Raw genomic sequence first — 19759 nt, forward strand, 5'->3', positions numbered from 1 at the left:
CTTATTGATATGATCTATCACATTGATTGCTTTACGAGTGTTGAACCAACCTTTCATCCCGGGGATAAATCCCACTTGGTCATGGTGGATAATCTTCTTAATGTACTGATGGATCCTACTGGCTAGTATCTTGGTGAGAATTTTTGCATCTGTTTTCATCAGGGATATTTGTCTATAATTCTCCTTTTTGATGGGGCCTTGTCTGGTTTTGGAATTAAGGTGATGGTGGCCTCATAGAATGAGTTTGGAAATATTCCATCCTTTTCTATATTTCGGAACAGCTTTAGTAGAATAGGTGTTGTTTCTTCTCTAAATGTTGATAGAATTCCCCTGGAAAGCCATCTGACCCTGGACTTTTGTGTCTGGGAGGTTTTTGATGACTGCTTCAATTTCCTCCCTGGTTATTGGCCTGTTCAGGCTTTCTATGTCTTCCTGTTCCAATTGTGGTAGTTTGTGGTTTTCCAGAAATGCATCCATTTCTTCTAGATTGTCTAATTTATTCTCATATAGCTGCTCATAATATGTTTTTAAAATTGTTTGTATTTCCTTGGTATTGGTTGTGATCTCTCCTTTTTCATTCATGATTTTATTCATTTGAGTCTTTTTTTCTTTTTAATAAGGCTGGCTAATGATTTGTCTATCTTACTCATCCTTTCAAAGAACCAACTTCTGGTTTTATTGATCTGTTCCACAGTTCTTCTGGTCTCTATTTCATTGAGTCCTGCTTGAATCTTTATTAACTCTCTTATTCTGCTTAGTGTAGGTTTTTTTTTTTAAGATTTTATTTATTTATTCATGAGAGAGAGAGAGAGAGAGAAAGAGAGAGAGGCACAGACACAGGCAGAGGGAGAAGCAGGCTCCATGCAGGGAGCCCGAAGTGGGACTCGATCCCGGACTCCGGGATCATGCCCTGGGCTGAAGGCAGTGCTAAACCACTGAGCCACCCAGGCTGCCCATTGGTATAGGTTTTACTTGCTGTTCTTTCTCCAGTTCCTTTAGGTGGGAGGTTAGCTTGTGTATTTGAAGTTTTTCCAACTTTTTGAGGGAGGCTTGTATTGTGATGTATTTCCCTCTTAGGACTGCTTTTGCTGTATCCCAAAGATTTCAAATGGTTGTATCTTCATTCTCATTAGTTTCCATGAATCTTTTTAATTCTTCTCTAATTTGCTGGTTGACCCATTCATTTTTTATCAGGATGCTCTTTAACCCCCACGTGTTTGAGTTTCTTCCAAATGTCTTCTTGTGACTGAGTTCTAGTTTCAAAGCATTGTGGCCTCAAAATATGCAGGGAACAATCCCAATCTTTTGGTATCAGTTGAGACCTGATTTGTGACCCAGTATGTGGTCTATTCTGGAGAAAGTTCAATGTGCACTTGAGAAGAATGTGTATTCAATTGTATTTGGATGCAAAGTTCTGTAAATACCCGTAAAATCCATCCAGTCCAGTGTACCATTTAAAGCTCTTGTTTCTTTGGTGATATTGTGCTTAGAATATCAGTCATTTGCAGAAAGTGCCATGTTGAAGTCTCCCAGTATTAGTGTATTATTATCCAAGTATGTCTTTACTTTGGTTATTAATTGATTGATATACTTGGCATCTCCCACATTAGGGGCATAAATATTCATGATTATTAGGTCCTTTTGTTGGACAGATCCTTTAAGTATGATATAGTGTCCCACTTCATCTCTTACTACAGTCTTTGGAATAAACTTTAATTTACCTGTTATGAGGATTGCTACCCCAGCTTTCTTTTGAGGACCATTTGAATGGTAAATGGTTCTCCAACCTTTCATTTTCAGGCTGGTGGTGTCCTTAGGTCTAAAATGAGTCTCTTTTAGACAGCATATAGATGGGTCTTGCTGTTTATCCAGTCTGAAACCCTGAGCCTTTTTTTCTCCTTTTTTTTCTTTTTTTTTTTTCTTTTTTCTCTTCTTCTTTGGGATTCTTGGCCTTTTAGAATGGGAAGGGAGAGAGAATATAATTTCCCATAGTGACCCAGAACAGTGTTCCCCTGGGTTCCGGGTGTGTGCTGGTCGTGTTTTAGAAGGTACTAACTTCGCCATTGAAGAACAAATGAGACAGAGAAAACAGAAAACACAAAACAAAGAAAACATATCTCGCATATCTCCCAAAATTGAGTATGTTGAAGGGAATCCAGATGTGGAAAATATATCTAAGACCTGTAGTTGTAGAAATATGAAAGTCAAAAAGGAAGAATCTTAAAAATAAAGAGCTGGTAAAATATTCTAGTTAAGGTGGGAAAAGAGAAAAAACAATTGGAAATTTACAGTCTGATAGAAAAGCGAGTTGTACTGAAAAAAGGAAAAAGAAAGAGGGGGACCCTCTGGTTCTATAAACTATAAATCCCTCGCCTTCCCCTGGAGCTTTCTAGCGCTTCTGGGTCCACATCTGGCTCTTCCCCTGTCTTTCTAGCGGGTCTTGCGGGGGGGGGGGGGGGGGTGGAGGCTGCTGTACTGACTCTCAGGTGTGTGCACCTGGGGAGATGCCCCGCCTCCCACCCGGCCTGGTGCTGGGCTCAGGGGGAGCTCTGGACCCCGCAGGCCCCTGTCCCCCCCACCGAACGCCCCTGCCCTCCCCCTTGGTGACCCCAGGACCTGGGGGCGCCCCCCCCCCCCCCCCGCGCCCGCGTCCTGCCAGGCTCCCCGCTGAGCGCGGCTCCCGCTGCCTGGGCCTCGGGGCGGGGCTTTCCCGTCCCCGGCTCCGCCCCCGTAGCCCGGCTCCTCCCGCCCCCCCCCCCCAATTCATTTGCAGCCTCCGAGCTGGTTGGGCCGCAGCAGGTGCGTGTCCCCCGGGCGGCCCGGCAGGTGTGCAGGCGGCGTGGCCCGAGGGCGGGGGTGGGGTGGGGGGCTGAGCTGAGGCCCCTGCCCCGCACCTGCTTGCCCCGCCCCGCGAAAGTCAGAATTCAATGACACATTTTTTATTGTAGAACCAGGCACATGCTAGGCATTCAACACTTATGTGTTCCAATTTGGGGATTTTGCATTTCTATGGTTTTATTTAAACTTGACTTTCAAGTAGAAGTGTCACCAATACTGAAAGTAACATATTTTTGCAAGAGTTTCAGATAAGTTGACATCCAGTTTTACTAGGTAGAAAAATATATTTTTATCCTTGATGGTCTTAAAATAAAGGGGAATCTAGTCATCGTTACCAGAAAAAACAAAACAAAACAAAACAAAATAACTGAATAGAAAGACAAGCAATAAATAAAAGGAGTGTTCTTGCTTTTTTTGCAATGAGTCAAAATCAAGTAATGCATTATCTTTTTATTAGTCCATTTTTATAGCTGCTTTGGGGGGTAATATTTCATAAATGGCATGAATAAAGTATGTTTGTTGTTGCTTCTTTCAAAAGAAATGATGATTTGTGTGAAATACTGCTCTCATAGTTAAGTTAAAACATTAGGTTAAAAACAGGAGCCTGTTGTCTAATTTGAGAATACTTTTTTTTTTTTTTTCCCAGAGCTGATAGCTTTATCTTTGGGAATCCCTGTAGTCAAGATTCCTTTTCTTGCAGTTTTATTTTAACTGATCATACACAGTTTCTGCTCATTCTCTGCTCAAGACACAGGTCACCGCTGTCACGGAGAGTGCTGGTGATCCTTACAAACTGCAGCAGGGAACCATAAAACTCTGTTGTGACCTCTTAAAAGAAATGAAAAGAATATAATGTTTATGATAACATGACCTAAGACAAAGATGGTTTTATGCCCTCGTTCTTCACACACACGCACACAGGCGCGCACACACACAGTGCACACACAATAAGACACAGATCTTGCCCTAGCTGTCATAATTTCAAAGCTTTCAATGTAAGGCTTTTCATGTATTTTATTTCCTTAGACGTTTCCAAGGTTCTTGGTGATGAATTGCTAATAGAAATTAGGGAACACCTGCAACCACATTCATCCATTTTAACTGTGACGTGTCTTGCACAACATCCCCAAATGTTTTTTTCCCTTCAAATTTATACATGCATTACTTATCTTACAAGAAAAATAGTACAAATTGTTACCTGGGCTGATCCTAAGGAAGCTGATCAGTAAAAAAGAGACATTTCAAAGCGTTTTAATTATACCTAGCGCTTTCAATACTGAGATTCTTATTTACTTTTGAATAGGGGATAAGAAATGCATTTTAAGTTACAGAGCATAGTTTGAAACTTCTAATATCAGATACGCACTTTTTATCCTCATAGGGTTTAGGAATTGTTCTGGCAAAAAATCTAAGTCTTGTTCTTCTGTTTATTATTATTTAGTAGGTTTTAATTTTTTAGTTGGTGACATTTTAAAGTAGAGTTTATTTTTTATTAGGAATTATTTTGAGGGACACCTGGCTGGCTTAGTTAGTAACACATCTGACTCTTAATCTCGGGGTCATAAGTTCAAGCCCTATGTTAGATGTAGAAGTTACTTTGAAAATAAGAATTATTTTGAATCTTTCAGTTAGGCTCATACATTTACAAAATGTAAACATGAAATAGGCTTTCTTTCTTTCTTTCTTTCTTTCTTTCTTTCTTTCTTTCTTTCTTTCTTTTCTTCCTTTTTTTTCATTTTAGAGAGGAATTAAGAAGGGGGCAGGGGGTAGGGGCAGAGAGAAATCAGAGAATCCCAAGCAGAATCCATGCTCAGCATAGAGCCCAACATGGGTCTCATTCTCACAACCCTGAGATCAAGACCCGAGTGGAAATCAAGAGGCTGTTGCTTAATCCACTAAGCCGCCCAGGCATCTCTCAAATGAACTCTTATTGACATTTCTTAACAGAATTTAACCATGGTCCAGTATCTGTTGATGATAATGCATCTTTCCAAATTATATACTCATAGTTACATGCTCATACTTAAAAGTAATGACTTGATATTTATGGTAGAGCTTGTTAATTATTATAATAGAAACATATTTTGGTGAGGAAATATATTTTTACTTTATCAAATAATTTACACATTTACTTTAACCCCACATCATCAATTCTCAACTAGTTTCCTTTAAGCCTAAAATGTACGTGGTTGGTAGAGTGGCAAAATTACATGCCTAGAAGATAGATGTTCATGTGACATGTAAAACTATCTTAATTAAAAATACTGGCATAAATTATATTTTCCGCTTGTATTTCATTTATTGGGCATCTCTGTTTTTGGCAATCTCATTGGAACTATAAGTAAATTTTTGTGTTTGCTTAAGTTTATTTGGACCATCTAATTTTATATTTTTCCCTGAATTTTAAGAATATCCAAAAAAATTTCCCAAGTGAGTGTGTATAGATGTAAAAACAGTGGAATTATTCTTGAATAGGTGTCCACAATTGATCTGAGACCATAGTTATATTTCTACTTTGAAAATTATTTCAAATTGTGGGTAAAACATTTTACTTTGAAATCTCTCACAGCTACAGATCGAATCTAAGTTTCTAATTCTAGTGTTTGTAATACAATTACCATAAATATTCATTTGTAATAATATTTTTTCTCAGATAATCAAATCATCATGTGCCAAGGTTAACCAAAACATGAGAGTGTCACTTTATAATGTTGGTTTGGAGATTTAAGTAATATTCTTAAGGGCCAAACTTAAAATTATGTATTAATATTTGAAGGATACACATATAGTTCAGAAACAGAACTTATGACTTTATAAGGCAATTGGACAAGGGCACCCGGCTGGCTCAGTAGCTGAGCATCTGCCTTCGGCCCAGGGCATGACCCTAGAGTCCTGAGATTGAGTCGCACATCAGGCTCACTGCAGGGAGCCTGCTTCTCCCTCTGCCTGTGTCTCTGCCTCTCTCTGTGTCTCTTATGAATAAATAAATAAAATCTTAAAAAAAAAAGACACTTGGACATACTCGTCTTCTCCTTCTTCTCTCATAGTTATGACTGTACCAAATAATTACAAAATATAAGATGTTCCTGCTAGTTCATTTTGAATTATATATAATCTCAATTTAAACATATGAGATTTGGAATATAGCTAAATATATAGTCTCTTTTTAATGACTAAATAGTACATAAGTAGTATTCTAAATGCTAAGTCAGTGGTCATATGTTTAAATATCTTTCTTTCCTGCGTCTTATTGTTTTTTGTTTTTTGTTTTTTTTTCTTTTGGTTTAGATCGAGGCACTGTGCAAAAGGTGGTTGTCCTTCCTGCTAACAGCTCTGCCAGGGGTGAGCTCATTCTGGAGGAGTTAGAAGTCTTTAAGGTTTGAACATCTCTTCTGTTAATCTTAGAACGTGCATGATAGATGGAAATCTTTAATCTTAGGGCCACTTGGGAGGAAAAAATATTTGATAAAAGATCAAATAAATATCCTAAGTTTTTGAGGGTAGGAAACACCAGATAAAATGAGAAATACAGAACAAATAATTTCTGAAGTTTTCCTTTTTTAACATTTCAAGTTATCTTAACATTAAAAGATTCATTTTTTTCAGCTATTATCACAACTCGAAGAATTTTGGTCATCATTATTTTTATAAATGAGTTCTTATGGTCAAGGTCTAAAAGATTTGCCGGCGAAGGGCTTTCATCATTTGCTTCACAACCCACTGAAGCCCAAATGCTTTACATTATTGATTGTTAGATAAACTTTCTCATATTTTTTTTTGTGCAAGAATTTTAAGAAAAACTGCTTTGTTTTTTCTTGTTTTATTGCTTTCAACTCAAATGTCACTCAAGTTACATAAAACAAATGTCTCTTTACCACTCAAAATTTCATGTTCTGCTGAGCTTCAGATTTCCTTGTTCTTCCCTTTGTTCTTAAATTTGGGTTTAACAAAAAGAAGAAGAAAGCTAAACAATGCACAATACCAACAAAAAGGCACACAGGGCAGTTCAGTCCTGTAAGGCATCACCTGCTCAGTGCCGAGTGCCTATTCCTCATGTGTCTATAACCTGGGGGGAAGGGGGGAAGCAGATCTGTGGTGTCATGCACACCCTTCTCTCCTTAAGATGTAAGCCATTGTAGTTCAAGTGATTTCTCTGATAAACATTTGGAAAGAGGATAAAACACAGCCAGAGGAGCCACTAGAGTTGCAAACATACTTTGGCATGGAATCAATCCTATTCCAGACTATTTCCAACTAAATCAATTAAGAAGAAATGGCCCAAGGGCAGACGCGCGGCCCTTGGTCAAAAGCACTGGGTTCTTTGACGTCATGATGAACCCTGAGCCCTTGGGCTGCATCTTCTTCAAGCTGTTTGCAAAGTTCCAAAAGCAGCAGAGAACTTGAGTGCTCTGAGCACTGGGGAGAAAGGATTTGGTTATAAAGATGGCCGCTTTTTCAGGATTATTCCAGGATTTATGTGCCAGCGTGGGTGGCTTCACACACCATGATGGCACTGGCAGCAAGTCCATCTATGGGGAAAAGTTTGATGATGAGAATTTCATCTGAAGCACATGGGTCCTGGCACCTTGTCTGTGGCAAATACTAGGCCCAACACAAACGGTTTCCAGTTTTTCATCTGCACAGACAAGACTCAGCGGTTGCATGACAGGCATGTGGTCTTTGGCAAGGTGAGAGAGGGCAGGAATATGAGGGAAGCCGTGGACCACTTTAGGTCCAAGAACGGCAAGACCAACAGGAAGATCACCATTGCTGATGGTGGGCAAATCTACTAAATTTGACTCCTGTTTTCTCTGAACTACTAGGCTCTTCCTTCTGTAGCTCAGGGGAGCACCCCTTTACCCCAGTCTGCTCGAAAGATCCTGTAGTCTTGATGCTTTGGCTGCAGTTCTGTGGGTTCTGTATTTTCCTTATTCCTTTCCAAGTCTAGCTAGATTGCAGAGTTAAGTTTCTGATTATGAAATAAAAACTAAAAACAACAAAACAAAACAAACAAACAAAATGACCCAGGGACATCAAAAGACCAGAGTCAGCCTTTATCTGAGTAAAATTAGCACTTGAGGACTCCCAGGAGCAGACTATTGCTTGTTCAGTAAGTTGCTTTGCTTAGGTCCCACATGTTCCCACAGTCACCAAAATTATTGAATTTATAAGCATATAAGTGATCAAGATGCATTTTTTCAGATTATGCGAATACATTTTAAATGTAAAGAAATATTTTTTAAATGTAACCAAATGAAATCTGAGGAACTCTGGAAAATTTTCCAATATGTTATTACATTTGCAATTTTTAATGCTAGACTCACTTTGGCATAAGGTTTTGTGATTAGTGTGTTAATATTGTGCTTATAAGATGTTAACTATGTACATTCAAATGCTTTTTCTATGCCTTCCTTTATCAAGGAATTGATGGTTTCACTAGATTAACTGAAATTGCATTATATACAAAATAGTTTTTCCTCATTCAATTCAATACAGACAACTTGGCTGGCCAAAATAACATAAAGTACCTTATTCTGGAGTTCGCTTGAAGAGAGCAAAAATGCTATATTGTACAACTTCATTTTTAAAGCTGAAATGTCATTTTTTGATAATCAGAAAACATTAAGTGAGTTTGACACAAACCCAAACATGTAAGTTATGGAAAGCTCTTAAAGAAATGTGAGTCACTCTGATCATGTGCTAACTACTTATGGTCTGTTACGTGAGTTATGCTAGTGTTATCATCAAGAAGAGTAAACTCTCCGTGGAAAAACAGAGTCAGTCCAAATGCTCGTAGGGGACGTCAGCCCAAGAGAGAGGCTAAAAAAGTTGAGGCTTTCTTGAGGACACGTGTGCCAGTGATTGATACGGCTGAACTGAGAGACACAGTTGCCAAATAATCACTTACTGTCTTCAACATGGTGTTTATGTCATATTTTCTGAAGTGAGATAAAAATAACTGGGTGTGTATGATACACTGTGATTAGCACCTGAGGAAATAATGCATTTGAATGGAAACAGATTCCTTAGGAAGTGTCACACTGATACATATTGCGGAAATCACAAGGTCACTTTTAAAAACCAGACACTTTGTTTTTATAGAGTGCAGAGCCTTAATCTCTTCTTTTAATCCTCTGGATTAAAAGAAATTCAGAATATTTCCTGAAAAGACTTCCAGCTTCCTCCACCTTTACTTGAATTGAAGGTACAGCTATCAGTAATAGCCCAGGTGGATATAAATTGCAATACTTTTTATTTTTTCGTGTGTGTGTGTGTATTTCTAAGCAGTGATCAAAACCTGTTGTAAGTGAGTGTTTAGACAATATCAGTATTTTCTCTTTTAAATGTGTGTAAGAACACACACTTGCAGAACATGAAATGATTGTAGGTAGAGTTAATTTTGAGAGCTTGCTCTCACTTGAGTTATTCGAATAAAACTTCACAGGTTTTGATCAGGTTGTCACAAGTCTGATTTTTAAAAGGAACTAATGATATTTAAGAAGTAAAGTTTATGAATAGAGTGACTTTCAAAAAAGATCACTATTTCAGAAAATTCATAAATGCTTTTACTAATTCACATTTATCAAAGAGGACATTTTCTAACAATATTTCTTTGTTTGCAGCAGGAGAATTAATAAGTGTATTTCAGGCTAATACATCTTTCCAAAGCAACATTTGGCAGGTGCACGGTAGCATCTTATGCATAGTGCTTGTGTTGTGGAAGCATAACCTGGGGTACGTTCCACAGCATCTTACCCCCAGCCAAGCCTAAGTTTTATTCATTGGATTCCATATACCAAGATACAATTTTTTCAGTTCTTCCAAATTTCTCAGGTTTTCATTTTTTCCCTAATGACTGTATTGATAATGTGTTATAATTACTACTTTAAAAAACAAATGGGCATATATTTGTATGACAAGCCATCCTTACTCCCAACAGAGGAAATGTACTTTAGGGACAAGTATTGCTAAACCTTGAAAGTATATGTGCATATATAGAGAGATGACGATTTCCAGAATTTTAACAGAAAAGAGAACATTTTTAATGCAAATATTTTTAAAGGATTATTTGAACAGCTAACAATGTTTTTTTTTTTTATTTTTCAGAATCATGCTCCTATAACAACAATGAAAATTTCATCCAAAAAGGTAAGACAACCGCATTTTTGTTTCCTTTACCTATTAAAATTTTTGCTATATGAAAAATGTATTTTGTAATTTTAGAAAAATTGATTTTTGTATTAGAAAAATAATTAATATGACTTACTATATACCACAAAATCACCTTTAATTTTTATGCGTAATTTACAAGCTATTAATCGAAGACAAAATAGGTCTATTTTGTAAAAAAACCCAGAAGAGCCGAATATTTAAATACATACAGCAAGATCTTCCAACATTTTGTATATCATATATTCTCAAATATTACAGTGTGTGAAGCCAACCAAAATAAAAATGATCTTTTTTGAATGAAGAATTTGGTGTAATGTTCGGCTTACTGCTGTAGCATCACCAACATTCTCAGGGGCTTGGAATGACTAATCAGTCTTCTTCTGAGTTCCTGTTGCTCTCACATGTTTGAAATGTGCAATGCATTCTTTTATGCTTATTTCTAAGGAAGTACTATTTCTTAGAGTTTATACATGTCATTAAAAAAAATCTGAATGTCTCAAATCTAAGCCTTATAAGGATTCGGGTTTGAGGAAAGAAATGTTTGGCCGTGATTATCAGAAATGTTTCATCTTCTAATTCGTGCCTGCACGTGCAAATACACAGGGATCACAAAAAGGAAAAGCCTAAACCCAATCTCTACCTGTGCAGCACATATGCCTCTCCAGCCCCCACGGTCTTCTCTCTGGAAGAAAGTTCTAAGGGGTGGAGCCGTAGGCTTCAGAGCTGAAGGGACATCCATTTGAATCCCGACTTGTCCATAAATTATGAATAAATCATTAAATTTCACTGACCTAAGATTCTGCTTCTACAAGGTAATGCTTTTCTCACAAATGAGTTAATTTATATAAATTGCCTAGGATAAAGCACGTCCTTGGTAACTGCTGTGTAAAGAGCCCAAGACTTATTTTTCTTGGAATATGGAATAAAGGTTTTAAGTGTTAGCACAACTGATGACATAACGTTATTGTTCCTTACCTTATTTGGTCTGTTACAGATGAAGAAGTATTCCACAGTCAGTCTCGTACTCTTTTCACTTGACTCAATTTTATGAAGAAAAATAAATAGGGTACAATGGAGCTAACGATCTCATCTGTAAAAATGTTTGTATGGTGCATAACAAACATTTTCCCAAGTAACAAGAAGCCATTCGTCATTTCCCCCAATGTCCTAGGGAGCTGATCCCAAGTCAGAATAGTCTTTGAAGTCAGCAGGGAAGCTCCTTGTTTACAGTAGTTTAATGAAAAGAGAAAGTATAGGAGCAAAATTAAAAATGGACACAGAGCCATTTGTGTGGCCGAGTAGTCCAGTATACGATTACAGTGATACATGTCACAATTCAAGTTGTAATCCAGCTGGAGTGCTCAGAGCTCATAATCCATTCCATTAATTTGCAATATGCAACACACATATACACACAGGAGACTGAATATTAAATCTGTCTTCAACAACTTATATTGTAATTAAATATGTTACTTTCAATCATTAGATTCAAGGTAGGTAATTATTTGAGTTTTGGGGAACTCATTCGCATAACTGCATACTACATTATTCCTGCAGCGAGAAAGAAGTACAAATTGCCAGTGGCATTCTAAGTATATTAAATGCCATGAATTTAGTATCTTCCCTAGTGTTCAAATTATTTTATTTTCTATTTTGTGCTTTTTTATTCCCTAATTTATTCTTGCATTCCATACAGCAGAAAATAGTTAGATTAATAAAAGGTAATTTCTAGAGTGAAATTACCTGTTTTCTTCCCTTAAATAACAGATTCCTTATTTAATGTAGCTGATGCATTCATTATATTATTTATGTACTCAACAAACACTTATTAGAAATGTTCCTAAAGAAATGATTATTGTCAAAATGTGCAGGGGTTTTTTTTATATAGTTTGAATGTCTCAACTGGGGATCAATCATTTTCAGCCCAATTTCCGAAAAATTAATTGATCGGAATAAAATATTTTTTGTTAAACAGTAGACTGAGATGTGATTCAAATGATTAATTAGAATTGGCAATGCATAAGCTGATAGTTTGTTAATTGGTAATTTATTCTACTATATTATTTAACATTCATTGAGTGTTTAGGAGTCAGAAACTATTCTAAGCATTTAATGTGGAGTTAGCCCTTACATTTAGTTCTTAAAACAACTCAGTGGGGTAGGTACTACATTATCCCAGTTTCACCAAAAAGGAAGCTGAGATTCAGAAAAGTTACACAGCATATTGAGCTGGGAATGCCCGAGGTCTGCCTCCAGAACCCGGTGGACCAATGGTGCTCGTATTCATTTGAATTTTAAGTTGTATATAGGTGAATATGTATAGGTGTCTGTGTGTGTGTGTGTGTGTGCACATGTGAATATATTCAACTTCCAGCTAAGAGATTCTCCACTAACCTGAATTATACAGTATCACTTCTTTCTAAAATAAGCATCAGTTAGAAACTTACCCTTTCAACTCCTGAGAACCAATCTAAGCATGGATAAGAGAATTGGAGCAGTATCATAAGAAGTTCTTGATACTCTACAAATGAAAGAGAGCGAAATCTTTATTATGACTCAGGACGCTGAAGACCACTTGATCACGCAGAAAGTTTAAGACATGCCTAAATATAAATACGGATATTCTTCTAAGTAATTTAAAAATTACTCTAATGAGTAATATGTCACTTTCAAAGGCATGTGAAAAATGTTTTTTTTTAAATTTTATCTAATACTAAGTGTGCCTTTTTTTCTAAACTTAAAAATGCCCTTTATTTAAGACTTGACTTTTTCAAATTTACAAGGTGGTGGGTTGCCAAATTTGAAGAAAAAGAAAGCTGCCTTGTGCATTCAGAAAATAAAGCAAACATCATAATTTAAATCTGTAATATATTAGCTCAAATCTGAGAGAACAATAAATCCCACTGTCTCAAATGTATTGCCATTCTACATAGGGCTCCAATATTTTTTTTAACAGGAAAGTGGTAATATTATAGGCATATTAACATTAGGAAATTCTATTTATTTTGGCTTTCATACCCTCTGTACTTTGCTTCTTGTTTTTAGTCCATTTTAAAATGAATCTAAGAGTGTGTAGACATATATTACAATGTGTTCCTGCTGAAAGTCCTCTTTTAACGTCCACATCTGAAATAAATCATAATCATTCCTCCAACAGCAACAGTTGTATGTGAGCTCCAATGAAGGGGTTTCCCAAGTGTCTCTGCATCGATGCCACATCTACGGTACAGCCTGTGCTGACTGCTGCCTGGCAAGGGACCCTTACTGTGCCTGGGATGGCCACTCTTGCTCTAGGTTCTACCCAACTGGAAAGCGGTAAGTACCAAATGTTCAGCTGAAAATCAAAATTGATGTCACCAGACAATCGGGCAGGGCTCCACAATATTAGAAAAAAAAAATTCTGTTGCAGTATTCTTTAAAAATGGTGCTAGAAGTAGTAGATTTATTTAGCATCATCTGTAGTCATTGAATGAAGTAAATGGCTGTGCTTTATAACTTGAGATTCTCACAGATATGTGGGAATACTGTACTTTCAAAAAATTTGTTTCTCCTCTTAAAGCTTCTCTAGCAACACAACTCCCCCCTGTGACCCATCAAATATTTCAAGCAGCATTTAACATTCTTCACATTGCCTGATTTTTTTTTTAAATGCTTCTATATCTCATTAAATCCTCCCTTCCTAGGGTTTCCCTGTGCCGTTTAATTCTCCTATATTCAGGTGTTTGTCCTAGTTCAGGCAACTGAAACATTGCTCCAAAATAGGTAGGCTGAATTGCTTTCAGAATCTCGATGACATGCTCTTGCTTGTTAAAATGGTGAGGGCATATTTGCTGGTCAGATTGAGAGAGTAAGGCAGCCTGAGGCTGAGTGCCCTTTATTCAAGCAGAGACTTAGATGAGAAACTCTGAACCAACTTCCACCAATTGGAAGGGACCACCAGTAGTGACACAGATTATAGAACAAAGGAAATGCAGACTTTAGGGGCAGCCAGGATCACAGCCAGACTCAGCCATCTACAGTCATGACGGCTGGCAGGGCCGAAATCTAACAAAATTAGAATCCACAGGAGAAGGCAAATAGGACCAGCCAGAAGCACTACTGATTTTCAAATAAAATCATGAGGGTGCTGGTGTTTATAGCTTCTTTATGCTCTGTTAGAGATATTGGCCTTTAAGGACCTTAACAGATTAAAGCAACCGTAGCACTTCTGCATGTCAAGATGGTACTTGGTACTGGTACTCTTATCTATAAGTTCAACAGTTTTTTATCATGGGACAATTATTTGCCAGGCAATGTTCTAGATAGAGCTAGGCATATAACATGAAAAATAACCACAAAAAGACAAAAATTTCTACCCCGAGGGATAATAAATTCTAGAGGGAGAAGACAGAAAATAAATAAGGAAACCTAGTATATGAAATAATGATAAAATCTATGAATTTTAAAAAGGGTAAAGAAGGGAGATAGGGGATGCTGGGAAGCAGGGAATAGCAATGGTAAATGGGTTGGCCAGGGGAGGTCCTTCTGAGGGTGTGATATTTGAACAAGGACTTGAGCATGATGAGGAATGGCACCAAGGCATTATCTGGAGAATAACATTCCAGAGAAAAGAACCAGCAGTCCTTAAGGCCGGAGTGTGGAGTGTGTCAAGATTATTCAAGAAACATCACCAAGACTATTGGAGCTGTCATGGAATGAGAAAAAAGAAGGGGAGGAAGAAATGAGGTCAGAATGACAGTTGACTTCGGCCTTAGTAAATCATTGAAGGCTTTTTTTTTAAAGATTTTATTTATTTATTCATGAGAGACAGAGAGAGAGGCAGAGACAGAGGCAGAGAGAGAAGCAGGCTCCTCACAGGGAGCCTGATGCGGGACTCGATCCGGGAAACCCGGGATCACACCCTGGGCCAAAGACTGACGCTCAACCGCTGAGCCACCCAGGCGTCCCTGAAGGCTTTTATTTAGAGTGAAATGGAAAACTACTGAGGGCCTTTGAGCACGTGAGTGATATTATTTGACTTTGGTTCTGAAAAGCCCATCTGGTTTGGTTTGGCCTAGATGGCAGCCCTGGGTAGGAAGTGGCTGAGGAGAGAGGAGAGAGGAGTCGCAAGGCAGTGAGGGCATTGCACGTTCCAGGTGAGATAGGACGGCTCGCACAGGAAGGCAGGGGTGGAGGTGGCAGCATGAGTGGTCTGATTCCGGAGGGAGCTCACAGAATGCACTGGTGTATTACGTGTAGGACGTTAGAGAAATAGCAGACTCAGGCATGAGCCAGGTTCTCAGAACCGAGCATATGCAGATGTGACTTCCTGAGAAAGGTAAGACTGTGCGAGGAGCAGGTACGTGGAGGGAAAGATGATGCCAACAGTGCCCGTGAGGTAGACATTCAAGTGGGGAGGTTGAGTAAACAAAAATGTGAATTTGGAGCACACAGGTGAGGCCTGGGCTGGATAATTCGAAAGTCTTTTTGTTTTTTGTTTTTAAAGACATGAAATGTGAAGAGAACTCACATTCTTTATTTTTTTTTCTTTAAAAGAGTATTTTTTAGTATCTGTGTTCAAAGATTCATGTCCTTCTTTGTCATTTTAAGATCTAGGCAGGAAGTCTAGAGGCTCTTTTGATTTTCACATAAAATTTATGGACCTCGTTACCCTGAGATCTTTTGCTTGTACTGGAGATCTGAACCTGGACGCAAAGGATGAGGAAAGCAAATTCCAAATGTAATCTCAACTAAATGGTTTTTGTAGCCATTGCTGGCAACTTTTAACCATACTTGTGTTACGCTCCTAATTACAACAGCAGTGATATTTACAAATTATTACCATAACTGCTTGTAAGGCAACACATTTTTCTTGGGAAAGAGTTCTAAAAGTTGGCATATCTAACACCCGGAATGCAATATTCTATCTATTAAACAGATTTAATGCTAAACGCAGCCAAAGCACCACACTTTCTAAGAAAGAAAGTGATATGAACATCACAGAGTGAACACTACCATGGTCCTTTAGGCTTACCAGCCTCTTCTATAACGTGGAGGAATTGGAGATTAGTACTCCTTCCCTGCAGAACTTCCAGACCTTGGCTTTGGTGAACAAGCATTTTTATTCAACAAACAAAGAATATTTCTCAAGTAAAATTCCCTACTATATATAGACTATCATTGCATATTTGAGATATTTTTACATTTTAGACATTTCTGCTAAAATATGAGTTGACTCATTTGTCCTCATAGTCTCCCTCTAACTACAAGCCCAGTTATCCTTTCTAATACGCATATTTAAAGGTAGATTCCAGGGGATCCCTGGTTGGTTTAGCGCCTACCTTCATCCCAGGTTGTGATCCTGGAGTCCCGAGATTGAGTCCCACATTGGGCTCCCTGCGTAGAGCCTGCTTCTCCCTCTGCCTGTGTCTCTGCTTCTCTCTCTCTCTCTCTGTATCTCTCATGAATAAATAAATAAAATCTTAAAAAACAATAAAGGTAGATTTCACATTGTCATCCTAATGCCACAAATCATGATTTTTTTTTTACATTCATTTTTTTTTTATTTATTCATGAGACACACACACACACACACACACACACAGAGAGAGAGAGAGAGAGAGGCAGAGACACAGACAGAGAGAGAAGCAGGCTCCATGCAGGGAGCCCGACGTGGGAGTCGATCCCGGGTCTCCAGAATCACGCCCTAGGCTGCAGGCAGGTGCTAAACCGTTAAGCCACCCAGGCTGCCCTACAAATCATGATATTAATCACAATAATCACATTCTTACAATCAACAAAGAGCTGAAACTATGAAATATCATGCCTTGTATGAAACCAAGTATCATTGGCTTGGTGTTAGAACTAATAAATGAATTCAGTGATGTTGCAGGATACAAAGTGAGTACACAAAAATCTGTTGGATTTCTATACATGAATAATGAGCTATCAGAAAGAGAATTTAAGAAAACAATCCCATTTACAATTGCATCAAGAGAATAAAATACCTAGGAATAAATTTAGCCAAGGAGGTGAAAGACCTGTACACTGAAACTACAAGACATTGATGAAATTGAAGACACACATAAATGGAAAGATAAATCACATTCATGGAGTAGTAAAATGAGTATTATTATAATGGCCATACTACCCAAAGCAACCTGCAGATTCAATACAATCCCCACCAAAACTCTAATGACATTTTTCACTGGATTAGAATATCCTAAAATTTGTATGGAATCACAAAATAGCCAAAGCAATATTGAGGAAGAAGAACAAAGCTGGAAGCATCAGGGACCTTGATTTCAAACTATATTACAAAGTTATAATAATCAAAACAGTATGCTATTGTCATAAAAACAGACACATAGATCAACAGAGCAGATTTGAGAGCCTAGAAATAAATCTATACATATATGGTCAAATAATTTACAACAAAAAAGGCAAAAATGTACAACAAGGAAGGACAGTCTCTTCAAGAAATGATGCTAGGAAAACTGAACAGCCACATGCAAAAGAAAGAAACTAGACTATTATCTTACATTATTGGCAAAACTTAACTCAAAATGTTTTAAAGACTTGAATGTAAGACCTGAAACCATAAAACTCCTAGAAGAAAACATAGGCATTAACCTCCTTGATGTAGGTCTTGATAATGAGTTTTTAGGTATGACTACAGAGCAAAGAGAATATATAAGACATAAATTTTGGAGAGGATGTGGAAAAAGTTTTGGTGAGAAAACTTGGTGCAGCCACTATGAAAAACAGTATGGAGGTTCCTCAAAAAGTTAAATATAGGGGATCCCTGGGTGGCTCAGCGGTTTAGCACCGCCTTCAGGCCGGGGCATGATCCTGGAGACCTGGGACCGAGTCCCATGTCTGGCTCCCTGCATGGAGCCTGCTTCTCCCTCTGCCTGTGTCTCTGCCTCTCTCTCTGTCTCTCATGAATAAATAAATAAAATCTTAAAAAAAAAGTTAAATATAGAACTACCGTATGATTCAGCAATTCCACTTCTGAGTATTTATCTGAAAAAAACAAAAACACTAATTTGAAAAGATATCTGCACCCCCATGTTCATTGCAGCATTATTTTCAATACCCAAGACATGGAAACAACTGTGTCCTTCAACAGATGACTGAGTAAGGGTACACACACACACACACACACACACACATACACACATGCCGGAATACTATTCAACCATAAAATGGAATAAATCATGCCATCTGTAAAACGGATGGACCTTGAGGGTGTATGCTGAGTGAAATAAGTCAGAGAAAGACATACTCTGTATAATCTCACTTATATGTGGAATTTTAAAAGTAACAACAAACCAAGCTCATGGAGATTGTGGTGGCCAAAGGCAGGGTAGGGGGTGGAAGAAATGAACAAAAGGGATCAAAAGGCACAGGCTTCCAGTTATAGAATAATTAAGTCATGGGGATGCAATGTACAGCATAAAGACTGTATTACATATTTGAAAGTTGATAATAGAGTAGATCTTAAAAGTACTCATCACAAGAAAAAAAGATTGTGACTATGTATGGGGACAGATGTTATCTAGACTTACTGTGGTCATTTCACTGATAAATATATATTTTTAATTGAGAAATAATTCACATATATGATATTATGTTAGTTTCAGGTGGTGTATCCTCTCATCATGTTGTACACCTGAAATTTTTTAAAAAAGCATAACAGGGAAAAAATAACATGGGTTGAAAGAGGAGGCAGTTATCATTTGAAGCGCAATCTGAATCTCTAGCAGTATCTTAATTCTATCATAAAAAGCTGAAAAATATTCTATCTTTCTATCTATTTACTTATCATCTATCTTCTATCTATCATCTATCAATCATCTATCTATATATCCATCATCTATGTGTCATCTATCTTATTTGTGGCCTATTCACACCCATCTTTGGCCATCACATTGAAAGTTTCATTACAAATATTTATACTATTTAATTTCTACAAATTATTTTAAAACCTAAACATATAGTGAATGTAAAACATGTTTGCTGAATTATTTCCTAAATTCTCATATATAATATTTTTAATGATTAAACAATAATAATAAAAAATTGCTTGTATTTTCCACACTGATTTTCTTTAATAGTGTTAACTTACCTAGTTTTATGTTGATAGCACTGTCTATCTATCTGGAACACAAAGAGTACCTGGAAGAATTCATTGGAATGAAAACCAAAAACATGTTCTTTGTATGGTAACAGAATTACAGTGATACTTGGAAATCAATGAGTTTATGCTTTGATATAATAAAGTTGTTAAATATCATTGACTCAGTGGTTTCTCTCTTTTTTAATTTTGTTTATAGCAAATAATGCAAGCAATTTTCCTTTTCATTCTCAAGTATCTTAAATATTTGTGCATTTGTACCAAATATTGCAGTTTAATCTCAAATGGTACTTTTCCTGGATTCAGATGCACAGTTTTAAATTTTATTCTAAGACAAGATAATCAGTTCAATTTTCAAGTAGATATCTGTTTTATATACAAGAACAAAATGACTTCATTGTTTATCCAAAAGATTATATACCATAAGGAAGAAAATGTTGGTAACTTGAGCTCAAATTGCAAATTCTACATGCAATATAATATTACTGTGCATACCAGCTTTCACAGTGGTAGATGAATATCCTAAAGGGAATCAACAAATACAAAAAATCTCAGATAGCTGTCTTGCTGCTCTCATCATTTAGGCCAAGCCATAATGTTTTTCTGTATTGGAAGGTCTGGAAGCTGTGT

General features: G+C 37.3%; 1 protein-coding gene across 2 annotated transcripts in view; it reads left to right on the plus strand.

The window, feature by feature from the left end:
- Positions 1–19759, plus strand: part of SEMA3C (semaphorin 3C) — a 181689-nt gene that overhangs the window by 150894 nt on the left and 11036 nt on the right. For both annotated transcript variants that reach the window (XM_072791375.1, XM_072791374.1), the window contains exons 13-15: positions 6127–6215; positions 9946–9987; positions 13169–13326. In XM_072791375.1, coding sequence (XP_072647476.1) covers positions 6127–6215; positions 9946–9987; positions 13169–13326 — 289 coding nt within the window. The remainder of the gene's footprint in view (positions 1–6126; positions 6216–9945; positions 9988–13168; positions 13327–19759) is intronic.

Source organism: Canis lupus, chromosome 21, assembly GCF_048164855.1.
Source record: "Canis lupus baileyi chromosome 21, mCanLup2.hap1, whole genome shotgun sequence".
Classification (NCBI taxonomy): domain Eukaryota; kingdom Metazoa; phylum Chordata; class Mammalia; order Carnivora; family Canidae; genus Canis; species Canis lupus.